General features: G+C 35.8%; 1 protein-coding gene across 2 annotated transcripts in view; it reads right to left on the minus strand.

Moving 5' to 3' along the window:
* Positions 1 to 13,783, minus strand: part of LOC134527387 (DET1- and DDB1-associated protein 1) — a 56,355-nt gene that overhangs the window by 42,059 nt on the left and 513 nt on the right. For both annotated transcript variants that reach the window (XM_063360037.1, XM_063360036.1), the window contains exon 2: positions 4,787 to 4,935. In XM_063360037.1, coding sequence (XP_063216107.1) covers positions 4,787 to 4,795 — 9 coding nt within the window. In that variant the 5' untranslated portion in view covers positions 4,796 to 4,935. The remainder of the gene's footprint in view (positions 1 to 4,786; positions 4,936 to 13,783) is intronic.

Below are 13,783 nucleotides of genomic sequence, written 5' to 3' on the forward strand. Positions count from 1 at the left end.
TTTTCAGCGACCTCCCAGGGCAGCCCCGTTCCCACAGCTCAGATTAGGTTAGCAGCTCCAGACATGCCCCATTCTAATGTTCCAGGGCTTTTGGGCACGTATCAGTGCCAGCCATAACACATTTCTCACGAGCTAGCAGATCCCCCACCCCCCCTCCCCCCTTCCCACCATATGTTCCATGAACTTCCCCTGGTGCAGTGACCCAGACTGCACTCAAGGTCTCCTCGCTGGTGGGCAAGAGGCCTACACTCGCCATCTCATGGCTATGACATTAAGCACGGCCTCTCCCACTTCCCTATAGCCCCCTAGAGAGCAGCTCCGTCCCTCCCCTTAAAGGCTAGGGTTAACACTCTTCACCCCACCCTCTGAAGAGACATCGGGGAACTAATGCCAAGTCTGTTTCTCCTGCACTCTGATAGAGCTCAGTGTGTTACCTACCAATGCCCTTGGAATGTAGGCTACCACATAGCCACCTAGCGATCCCTCAATCCCAGCACCTGGCCAATCAGAGGACGACTTAGCCTTCTCCCTAGTTCCCCGGACTACTCGCGCGAGTTTTAACCTGGGGGCCCTTCAATAATTTGCATTAGGTCCTCCGCCATCTTTACAACTACAATTTGTGCGGCGGCACTAGCCACACTAGCAGAGTTTTTTTTATTTAACTCACGAGGACTTTTTTTTTAAAAGAGGGATGTAACTCCCCAATCAGTCCGGGAGTGATCCCACATGCAGTTATTTTGTAGTCATCATTAATAGCCGTCTAATAAATAGTTTATCAGCATGACTCGGAAGTGCCTTTCGTGAGTGCTGCGCATCTTCGGAGTCAGTGATTTCATCTTTACCATCCCCTCCATAATGGTGAGTGGAAAATTTGACACTTTCGGTCCCAGTTAACGTTCTATAAAATTCTTACCTCGTTTTCTCGTGCCCTTTGGCTTAACTAACCCATTATTATTTTTCTATAACTGACCACTGGAACTCTTATTTCAATTTGGTTCCAATGGAGGTCCCAGAGCCGGTCCAACAACTAGTTCAATCCCTAGGACCAAGATTAATATCTACTTCGGCATGTAAAACAAGAAATAAAGCCACAGCTGTCACTTCAACTCTTCGCCTGCGTTTGTTAACTGCCAGTGAACAGTCACTAGAATATAAATTCTTTTGGTGTCTTGTACAAACAACAATTTATTTGCTAACTCTAGCTTTGAAATATAAAATGGGATGTAAGGATAAGATGCCATTATTGTTATTGTGTCATGATCATTAGTTAGTTACTTAACTATTGACTGTAAGAAATTTATATGAAAGCAACTAATTATGTTAACCATAAAACAAAAGAAAGAAAAGAACCATTAACAATAAAAAGGGTAAGCTTTAGGCAAACCTCTTCATTTTTATTTCTTTAAATTTCTAGCTGCTTCATGGTAAATGCTTAAATCAACCATCATTAGCAATTGCTTCAGAAAAGCACACTTTAGTGCTCTTAAGTTAAGAAGAATCGGGTGAGGACAGAGAACCAATTGCATGTGCTTCTACATGCAGTGGAAATTAGAACACTCTTCAAGAGTAACTAAATTTTTCATGCACTTTCAAAGATTATGTCTCAGTTGATGATGCTGTTCTACCATGTGAGACACAAACCATTGAAGATTTCTGTGAACAACACAAGAATTTAGCTGAGGATGAAACTAGCAATGGTGACAGCGATAAAGGTGATTCCACTTCCATGCCAACTTACTCCGAAACACTTGACCACCTGGACAAGCTGAGGTTATTTGTTCATGGAACACGAATGTTCCAGGCAGTGTGAGGAAGAGTTTGAGGGAACCGGACAATTTTGTGATGCGTCAGTATGAAAATGTGTAAAAACCATTAACTCTGACCCAGTAAAATTTAGTTACTTTTATTTTGCTAGTGTTTTGACCATTTTTTTATTATGTTTATTAAATTAAATTCGTTTTGAATAGGTATTTCCATTTACTGATATATTTGTATAGTTTTTCCAGCTTGCCGACAATAATTGGTAAGTGTAATTATGAGTTAATCAATATGTCATTTGAGTATAATTTTTGTCTACTTTTGTTTTTTCATTTTATTGTAATAACAGTCTCTAATACTATTGTGTATAGAAGACATCGCCATGGACAAATTACTATAATTTTCAATATTGCTATGAACAAATCGTGATAATAATTCTGCAGCCTTTAATGCCTCTTCTGCGGTAGGTAATGGTGCTTCCTCGACTTCCTCTTCCCTTTCCCCATCACTTTCGAGGTGTTCCCTAGCATTAATGTTCTGTACAATATTTTCATCGGTGGGTTCTTCGGATGTGAGAAGAGCACTATCGATGTGAACATAATCTTCCCACATTTCCGGTGCTGCTAAAGAATCTGAATTTAGGTTTCGCGACCACAAAGATAAAGGGACGTCATCTTCATCAAATTCATGTTTTGCTGTTTGAACAGATAAACCGTTGTGGTTTCCAATGAATCCAGCATGTTTGAAACAGTTGTGAATGGTACTTTGTAACATTTTATTCCAGGCATCATTAACCATTAGAATTGCATCTAGCACCGTTATTTTCGTAGAAGAGTTGTTTTCATTAGCATCAAGACAATTAATCATTTTGAGCACAAGGTTTTTTCTAAAATTAGTTTTGAGTGATAGTATTATTCCCTGATCCATTGGCTGTAGTACTGATGTTGTATTCGGCGGAAGGAAAGCAAGTGTTATAGACTTTAAATCAGTAATTTTTGGATGCGCCGGGCAATTATCAACCAGCAATAAAATCTTTTTCTTCTTCTTCACCAAATCATGATCCCAATTTCGAAGCCATTTCTCAAAAAGCTCTGATGTCATCCAAGCTCTACGATTGTTAGCATAATCGACAGGTAACGATTTGACACTGCTAAAACATCTTGGTTTTTGTGACTTTCCAATAACGAGCAATTTCTTTTTCTCTGTGCCACTCATATTTGCTGCTACCATGACAGTTATTCTGTCTTTCGACAACTTGCCTCCACTACAATTCTCACCTTTAAATTTCAAAGTTTTGTCCGGCATTAATTTGTAAAACAGTCCAGTTTTATCAGCATTTAAAATCTCATCATCAGAAATTTGTCTTCATAGAATCGGCCACACAGACGTCAACCAGTTTGTTGTTGAATTTTGATCAACAGACGAAGATTCACCGACAATTTTTCCCGCCACAATGTTATGTCGAACTTTAAAACGACTGATCCAGCTTGCAGAACAATTGAAGTTGAGAATACCAAAACGCGTGGCAAAAATATTTGCCTTATCCTGTAGCATAGGGCCGCTGACAGGTATTCCCTTGTTTCTCGTGAATTTAAACCACTGAATTAATGCTTGATCAACATTTTCTTGTTGCGATTTTCAAAGCCTCTTCGGTTTCAAAACATTTGAATTGAACAATTGCTCAATCTGGTTCTTGTTTTTGAAAATCATTGAGATTGTTGAATGACCCACGCCAAATTCCTTTGCGAGAGAAGAGTTTCATTCTCCATTTTCTAATCTGCATATAATTGCACTTTTCTCCTCAATCGTAAATGCTTTACGGCGTTGAGATGACATTTTTTCCACAGGATATCACAAACAACAATGCGGGACCTTCAACTGTCAATTACTCACTGAGGTTCAAAACAAAAACGAGCCACGTGCCACGTCATCTGGAATTAACGAACATTGCCAAAGGTGTAAAGAATCATGTCGGTCATTATAACCGGACATAATTTATTAAAAATGGGTCACAATAAGCGACATGTCACTGTAAGCAAAGTCATTATATGTATCCGACTTATTTACAAAGAATTTTCTGGGAAAATCAAATTTTGTTGTGTTATTACGTCATAATAGGCGGTTCGCCAATATAGGTGGAGTCATAATAAACGGATTCTACTATAATTTGAACTATGTATTTCCTTTTTAAGAAGTTTTCCCTGTTAAGTTTATAGCATCTCATCCCTTGAAAAATGTTGTAACAGAGTTTTACTGTATGTGTGTATATAACTAACCAAAAAAGCTACATGTTTTTGTTTTCAACTATTGATAACCTATTTAACAGAATGCATATTTGAGGTAATAATATAAACCTATATTTATTTTTCAAATTCTTGTGTATATTAGTAATATAATGTTTAAATGATAAACAGGTCTTTCTTATTCTTTTGATACTTTTACACAGTTTAGATACGTTTAAAAGCATATAACACTGCAGTTTTCGGGAATGAATAGAATTAATTTGCATTCTTTTGTACTCTGTAATTATTACAGCCATAAATAGCACCTATTGTGCCAGTTTTACCATGCTTTTGATCCATTATCAGCATATCCCAACTGATTTCAATGCTTATTAACATAAAAGGGTACACACTACGAGAACACATACACATAAACTAGCCAAATTCTCCCATATTATTCTTTAGTTTGTAATAATTGATATATTAAATACTCACATTGGAGCCATAAAAATAGTTATTCAATTCCATTTATACAAATATACAATGTTTTCATATTTACCGAAATTCATAAATACTAAGTACATATCTCCTTAAATCCTAAGTATTAAACAACCCTTGGATCGCTGAACACAATGGTTTCCATGATTTCCACAGAGATTCCAGTATTGAGTATTGTCTGAAGTAAAGTAATTTTTACTGTTTGAGGTATCAGTAGAAAATATGGCCAACTATTCTCAAACTATTACAGCATAAAGCACTATTTGTAAAGCCCTGGGCATGGTGTTATAAATTAATATTAAAAATACCTCAAACATTCTGATATCCTGGTATCCAGACAGAACAAATTCTTCCTGGTACACTGAGGGAAACCAGTAAAATGACTCCTTCAATACAGTGGTGCTTAACTGAGTGTAGTTTTTAACAGTTTCCTCTAGATGAAACTGGTTTTTAAAATCTGAAAGGTGAAGGAAAACAAGACAAGATTGGATAAACAAGTAATTATTGAAGTCATAACCTACGCTAAAATAACGTGAATTGATGCCAAATAAATTAGTTGAGATAGACAAATTTTTTTTTTATATAAGAATGTTAATTGTTTGCATAGTGAATGATAAGAATCCACATTTCTACTGAAGTAAAAAAAATAACTATTTAACGATTCTGTTATTTTATTTTCATTTACAAAAGCCAAAAATAATGGGGTTTTTAAAAAAAAATACATTAGAAAAAAGGTTTAATTTTGGACCCAACATTTTATGAACCAATTTGGTTTTTTTTGTTATTGATACTGTATACCAGCATTAATAAATAACTTGAATAATTTGCCTTAAAAAGTACCCAATATAAAGGAAAAAGCAATGCTTGCAATCAAAAATTATTTTACACTAAGTATAATCTACATATCTCATGGTTTAGTAAAAAAAAAATTTTAATGTTTAAATTACGTACAATATTTATCTATTTGTAGTAAAATCCAATACTATTCTATTGGTATTCATGCATCTTTCTTTGAACAATTAAAATTGTGTTATTTCGAAACACTTTTTTGTGCTATTGAAGGTTTGTAAATATAATTATGAGTAGTAAAAAAAGGGGTGAGCTCAGTGCTACCACAATTAAAGCATGGCTGGTTATTTCCTTTTCTTGTCATTAATAGTTTATTCTGATAGCTTGTAGCATTTATAATTAGGTCACAAATTTTCTCACCGGTGCTGGTGGTGGTGGTGGTAGTGGTAACTTTAAAAATGAAAAAGTTTCAGTTTTTTCAAAATAAATCTGTTCTCAATATGTTCTTGTGGGGATGTGTAGCGCTACCTTAATGCTCTGTATTTATAAAACATTTCAACCCTGAATATTGCTTCCTTTAAGAGTTACTGGCTTTCAAAATTGGAAAATTTAAAAACATCTCAAATTTTGCACTTACTTATATCTTCGTTGGAACAAAGTTTAAAAATTGGAAATTTTTACACATAACCTTCTATAGTGTGTTATACTACCATTAGGGTAGGTGGGGGCAATTGTCAGTGATTTTTGGTTTTAAATATTTGTGGACAGCAGTTATATGATTTTACTAGGTTTCTGGTATAGAATTAAAAGATTAGGATGTAACTAACTAACCATTGTATAACAATTCCAGCCAAATATAGTTATTATTTTGGGAAATATTAATTTTTATTCGAACAAATGATTGTGCGGAGATTTGCCCCATTTTGTGGGGCAAAGTTCCGCACTGCGGAGATTTGCCCCAATAGTGGAAAACGGGAGGTAAAAATACGAATTCTATTAAAACTCATCATAAAAACTTTATTTTAGTAGTTATAAAAGTCACTATAAAGAATATAAACTGTGAAAGGCTTATTTTTTAATATCTAACTACCATCTCTGAACATAACATTATTGTGATGAAACAATAGGCTAATATTACAAGAACTTAAACTTATTGAAAATCACCTACGTCAAAAAGTGTAGGTAGTTTACTTAACATAAAAAATAATAAAATTAAACTACCTTCCAACTTAAAGACTAGGAATCTATTGATTTCTCGACTAGTAGACAGTCAAATCAGTCAAATAGTCTGGGAAAGTTAACATTTTATGAAATCTAGCACTGTGGCTCTCATTTGGTTTTGACAGTTTCAGGATGATATCTTTTTTGTCAACGAACGCTTCTTCTGGAGTTTCTGAGAATTTGTAGGTATTAGGATACCGCTTGAAAAACATACATTCGTATCCTCCGTGGCTATGAGAAAGGATTAGCCACATAAAGTCGGAAAGAGTCCTTAGTTTTTCCATGAACTTTAACTATAGCATAGTCATTCGATGATAGCGAACCAGAGTTCTTGTTCTCTTCAAAGTTTTCTGTTTCATCTTCATCAACCTCACTTCCAGAAAACAGAGACCTCACATCAAGGTCAGTGTCAGTGTTATGAAGAGACATTTCACCTTCAGATTCTGAAGTGCTTGAGAACTCAGTGTCAGTCTTTCTATTTTTTGTTTTTTTATACCTCTTTTCAGGAGGAAAGAGCTGTCTACCCTGCTTCCTTGACATCAAACGTTTCTCCTTTTCAGTTGCTTCTTTTTTCTTTGCATTCAATTCTTTTTCCAAGTTTTCTTTATGAGGAGTTGACGTCAGCAACACAGATTTTAACCCTTTTCTTGACCGTTTCCTTCTTATAAGTATTTTCGGAAGAGGAATTATTTCTTCTGGGCTCTTGGCTTGATGCTGACATTGTTCAGCATTGTCTTTGGCTGAAGTTCTATCAATTCAAGCAGGAGGTTGGGCAACAAATTCTTCTTGGCTTGCGACAACTGATGAATGTGCTAAGGAGGCAGAAGATGTTGGATCAGGAGCAGCTTCCGAGATTTTATCAGGTTGATTGAATGCAATCAATCTATTGTTATCTGGGTCCTGTAAGTCTTCTTCTTCATGTGGTAGTTCCTGGTTTGTTATTTCAGCAGGAAGAAAGTCATCATCTGTGAACTTATTTACATCCAAGGGGTAAATTCCTGTAGCTCTAAAACCTTGTACGGCATTTTCGATAGTGCCTGCCTTCTCGAAAGCTATCTTGAAAGCTTCAGCAACACAGGATATGTTGAAAACGTCTCCTGGGTGGTTGACATCCCAAGTGTCAACAGCAGCATCGTAATATTTTTTCAAGGGACCAAAAAAATTACGATCAAGTGGTTGTGTCTAGTGACTGCTGTGTGGTGGCAAAGTCAGGAGGTGAATATTGTTTGTTTTTGCATAAATCACAGCCTCAAGAGTTGTGTGAGACACATGGTTATCCAATATCAGCAATATAGGATTGTTCTCACTTGGGTTTGCATGTTTTTTGAAGTGCTCAAGCCATGTAATAAATGTGACTGTCGTCATATATCCTTTATCCGTTATACCCATGTCGCATCCAGTAGGCCCTCCTTTGATTAGCAAACGATTTATTCTTTTACGTGCATATATGAAAAAAGGAGGTACATAATGACCAGTGGCATTCATAGCGCAGACAGCTTAACAGTCTGACCTTGTTCAGCTGCGACTGTTTTGGAAACATCCCTTTTCCCTGTTGGTGCTACATGTTTTGGAAGTTTATTTGGCACCGTTTGTACCCCACTTTCGTCCATGTTGTAAATTTTATTTGGACCAAATTGAAACTTTGTCAATGTGGCCTCCAAATTATTAAAATACATCGATAATTGGACCCGATTTAAGCCCATAGTTCTAGCCACACTTGTCTTACGTGGCACTCGTAGTGACAGGTTGTTCCTTTTCATGAAATCCCGAGTGAAGTCTCTACCAGCTAATTTCGCCTTGGTTGAAAATTGGTGGGGAATTTCATTTTCCTCAGCATATTGATAAAGGAGAAAACGTAATGATTTAAGGGTCAAACCAAAGTACATTTTGTCAAGTTGAATGCTATGTTTAACCAAAGCATCCTCCTGCTCCTTGGTGAATGTCTTCTTCCTCCCAAATTGCCCACTTGCTTTATTTGCCTTCAGTCGATTTCGTAGTGTCTTTTCATCGAATCCAACTTATTTAGCAGCTCTACGAACCGAGAACCCTCTTTGAACTAACGAACAAGCGACTTTGAATTGCTCTTCTGTCATGGGTTTGTAAGTTTTCTTCCTCACATAGTTCCTGGAACAAAACAAATCTTTAGAATAGGTATGTATCTAACTAAAGCCAGTACACGAATGTTACATGTGCAGGTAGATATTAATTTTAAAGTGAAAGACTTGACGGGTATAAGTAAACCTTTAAGTTAATAGAAATACTACATTTATTTTCACTATTTATAACTCTGTTAGAAAATAAAAGGAAAGTAAAAATGTTTTGCAAAAATGGAGCAGACAAGGGGCAAATGTCCGCAATCGGAAGAGTGCTGAGAATTGCCCCAAATAAAGTGAGGAGACTTGCCCCATTTTGTAATGTCCAAATGATGAGCTACTTTTTTTTTTTGTAAACAAAAGAAAGAATAAAAATCAAGCTTTAATTTCAAAGATAATCAATAACAATTTTTGACAGAAAATTCTACAGTTATAATAAGTAGCTCTATTCTTCTGGAACTTTAAAGAGAAGTCACGAAAATATTGTAATAAACATATAAATATCTGACTTACCTCATTTTTTCTGCTCCCGAATGACCATTAACAACGAGTTCTCGAGATACAACTGGAAGTTGCACTAACAACCTACTGAGGCAAGACTGATTAAGTAATCAATTGTTAAAATCGATATAACATCGATGCGGACACTTGCCCCCTGCGGACAATTGCCCCCAACTACCCTACATACAAATTGGGTTTAACTCAGATTTTTTATTATCATATACTATTTCACCTCCTTAAATCCAAATGTTTTGTAACTGACTGAATAATTTGTGTTTGTATACTGGAAGAAGGAAAAGTAGTACAACAGAGTACAACAGAAGTGATTACTTATTTGTCAGGTATGTTAACTGTGATGAATTAAACAACACTGGTCAAAAGTGACATAAGTGATGCACTTTATAGGCACAGTGAGTAGTTTGTCAACAAAGCTGACTGGATGCATATTGCACATAAATTCCTTAGCTTGAAGGGAAGTTAGACTGATATAGCATATTAAATCTCCCGACAAACTCATAACACTATGAAAGGTATATCCGTGGTTATATGAGTCACTCTAAAAAGCCACTCCCTAGATAACAAGCCCAGACATGTACATCATCAAATCCATTAAAATTATGAATTTGGCTCAGTCTGCTGATAGCATTTGTCTGAAGGAAGTTTTATTTCCCTTCGAACAAATGCTAGCAAACACCTGAGTTTTGTTGTGATTTCTGACCAACACACAACACAATTGCTTTATACCTGTTTCATAAGAAAATTTCAAACTTTTTGAAGCAGAGATTAAAGTGAACTCTCACAAAGATATTCTAATTTGCAGATGGGTCTAGTGTACAATATAACCACAAGAAGAACTTTCTGAACTTGTGCCACCACAAGAAACACTTTCTTATTGATGCAGAATACAATTTTTCAGCAACAGCACATGGGAAAGAGCCATGTGATGGTATTGAAGGCATCGTTAAAAGATTGATACCAGGAGACAAACATCTGACATTGCAGCTGACAGTTGCTTGCCAGACCTTGAAAGAGCACTACAAGAGGACTTCAAAAGCACTACAAGAGGAGTGCAAGAGACTAGCGAAAAATGGAAAATGGCATTGATGTCTGGTAAACAGTTTGTTTAAGCTTGTTGAAAACGTGTAAATATTGAAGTCATATTATTGTATTCACTGTGTTATCTTTTTTATTATGAGTTTAATAATTTTCTTATCATTATTTAATTTAATTTTTAATGGTGTTCACCCCACAATTTTCTAAACTCAGTGGACCTTCCCACCTACGAGTTTTTCAGAATTCAGTAGGAATTTGACAATGTTGTTTTCGGAGGGGTGGGGAAGCACAAAAATAAAATTTTCAGAGTTTTTTCAGAGGAAAAGCTGCCAATCTGATAAATTACCAATTTGTTTTTAGAAACCAGTTGAAATTTAAAAAGGCCTCTTTGTATGATATCAAGCCACATAAGAGTATTGAGTAATTTCACTTGAACTTTTTACCTTGTGTTCATTTTCCCTAGTCAGGTGCTACCACCAGCATGTACCGACTTTTAGTGGTTTGTTATTCTTTGCCCTAAGTAAATGTTTTTAACAAACTATAAGGTTACAGTTTTGGAATTTTCATAAGAAGCATTCATGTCCTAAATCACCTTCAGTTTTATCTATATCATGTTTCCAGCTCTGAGTAAAATTTTAACTACATTATTCTCTGTTATTTTTCTGGGGCTTTGAAATAAATATATTAATGATTTTTGCCACATCACTTTCACTTTAAATTGCTTTTATTTAATCAATTATCACTCTCCTCACCTCTCCCCAACAGAAGGGATTTTTAATTTTTGCACATGTTTAAATACTTGCTCGTATGTGAGCAGAGTGCAGTGTCCTGGGATTGTGACGCTCCCAGTATGCTGCATGTTAATAGTACGAGTTAATAATGCTGGAGAGCAGGAAAGGTAATTTTTTTAAAGATTTTTGAATAGTTTTTATGAATATCATATGCTGTGTTAGGTGAAAGGTGTGTTTCATTAGCGATTGTCAGGTGAAATATTGGTTTTAGTTGGTAGATTAAACATTAAATTTAATAGGTATTTTAAAACGTCTTATTTTCCTAAGACATCAGTTACTTTTACACTCTAAGTAATTAAAACAAAAGCTAAATGTTTTGCTAAATAAATTGTTATTTTAAGTTTTAATTGGGATATAGTAGTGATATTAAGTCGCCAACAAGGCGGTGAAGTAATTATGACCTGTACTTTGAAGTCGTCCGGGCCTGCGGCCCCTTTGAGCCCGATATGACACCGCCAAACCACCGTCTCAGTTCAAACCTCCCGCTCGTGCGTGCGTGTGTTTCTAGCCCGGCAAGAGGGCGCTTAGATGCAGTGCGCCGCACCCCTAAATATGCTAATTAATATTGAAACCCTTTTTCATTCATTTTCTTGCCCCAGTGTTTTGTTGCAGTTTACTCATGTATTTCTTTAATTTAAATATTACGTTACTTAAAAAACTACAGACGTTGCCCGGGCGGACCCGAATAGGCACGGACTTGGACGAGGGTAGGAATGTTTTATATAAATTCTCAATAACTACGTAAATATTAATGTACTTTAAATTGCCAGTAGTTTTTATATACTGTATAAATATTCACTCCTCGGAGTTTTTATAACATCAGTGTAATAAGTAACGACTTGGGGCGGCCACGTGCGTGGTTCGCCTCCTCACCTAATTTGATTCGTGCCTCGGGCGTTTTCTCAGTTGTATCAGTAAAGGAGTGTGTACGGACATAAATCGTGAGTAGAATAAATCAATTAACTGTGTTACGTGTTTTTGTGTTCGGGAGGCCACGTGGGGTCCCAACCTGGCCGGCGGCGTGTGGGACGCCCTGAGAACCCACGGCGGACTAGAAGCATGCCCGACGCTGAGAGCGGGCTTAGGTAGGGTCGAGAGCTACGTGTAACATCTAGAGGGCCAATATCTCGCCACACACGGGCCACGTAACGCCCTGGGTTAGGGTCTCCAGCCGGGTCCACGTGCCCAGTCACGTGGTGGCGCCCACTAATTCGCACCGATAATTTTCACCACAATACCTTACGCCCTCAACTTTCTTACAGTACAAGCATGGGAATAAGGAACATTCATATGCTTCTTTCACATGAAATATGTTTCTTCCAGAAATTAAATCAGGGTATGGAATATATGTTCAGTATCATGTTCTAAACCAGAAAAGGTAGAGCAATAGAATATTTCATGACACCCGGGATGTTAAAATAATTTACGAAAATTAACAAATAATTTATAAAAAGTGGTACTGGTATTGCAAAATAGGAAAATATGTAGTTGGGCGGTATTTGAGAAAAATAATGTTAAAAATCCGAAAATACTTAAAATACTTATATTCTATGCTCTTTATCTTCCTCTTTTCATTAAACCCGGCGGAGATAATAAATTCTAAATACTTTAGGAGATATCAAATTTTTTAATTTTTATAGTTGGGCGATATTTGTTAAAAAAAAATTTTAAATTCCAAAAATACTTTTATTCTATGCTCTTTAACTTCCTCTTTTCATTAAACCCGGTGGAGATAAGAAATTCCAAATACTTTAAGAGCTATCAAATTTTTTAATTTTCATCACAATACCTGTGCATTCATGTGGCATTCAAATTGTTTCTTGTTTACGAGTATGAATTTTTTTTTTGCACCCGCCTCTAACTTAGGTGAGTTTTTAACGTTTCAAATGTTAATGTTTTATTTATTATTTGAATATTGTTGTGCAAGTAAGAAGTAAAAAAAATTAAATAAAATTACGTGAGTTCCTACTGTTCATCCTTGTACCGGTTTGTTTGGTCAGGTCAGTTACATTGTAAATATTTTAAAACTAAACAACCATTAAAATTAATTCACACTATTTTTAATGTCCGCTTAGTTTGAAAGTATTTATAATGTAACTGACCTGACCTAATCGACCATTTTCATTAATTAGGCATTCACAAACACATAGCAATAAAAAAAATTGTGACGGTCGATTGATTACACAGGTCTTGTATAGCAAAATAAGAACGGCGATATCTCCTAAAGTATTTGGAATTTCTTATCTCCGCCATGTTTAATGAAAAGAGGAAGTTAAAGAGCTTAGAATAAAAGTATTTTCGGATTTTTAACATTTTTTTTAGCAAATACAGCCAAACTACATATTTACCGCAAAATATACTACGCCAATACCCAAATATTTGTAATTGAAAAATTTTTGTGCAAAACAAGCGTGTGAATTTTCCCCACCCAAACCCCCATATTCCCATGCTTAACCTGTACTGTAGGGGTGGTAATTACTTCAGTACCACCACGTTAGTGATGTCATCAATACTATGGTATCACATTGTAAACTACTCCTGAAATTTATGGTGGCTGGACCAGGACTTGAACTTGCTAAACAAAGAAAAAAAGAAAGTCTATGTAGGTGTACCCACCACGCTCAGGCTCTGGAAAGATATCCAAAAAATTTAAAAAAAACTCATTTCAAGGAAAAATAAATTTCTAGAAACATGTAAAATAAAAAAATATAATTTACCAACTAAATGCAATCAAGTAAAGCATTGATAACCCAACTAGTGCTCACTGTTCTTAATATAGACTAACACTCACAGCATAGAATTCACTCATTGAAATTATATTTCTAAAATTATTCCTAACTGTATGAGTCAATGACAA

This window comes from Bacillus rossius, chromosome 1 (genome assembly GCF_032445375.1).
Source record: "Bacillus rossius redtenbacheri isolate Brsri chromosome 1, Brsri_v3, whole genome shotgun sequence".
Taxonomy (NCBI): Eukaryota; Metazoa; Arthropoda; class Insecta; order Phasmatodea; family Bacillidae; genus Bacillus; species Bacillus rossius.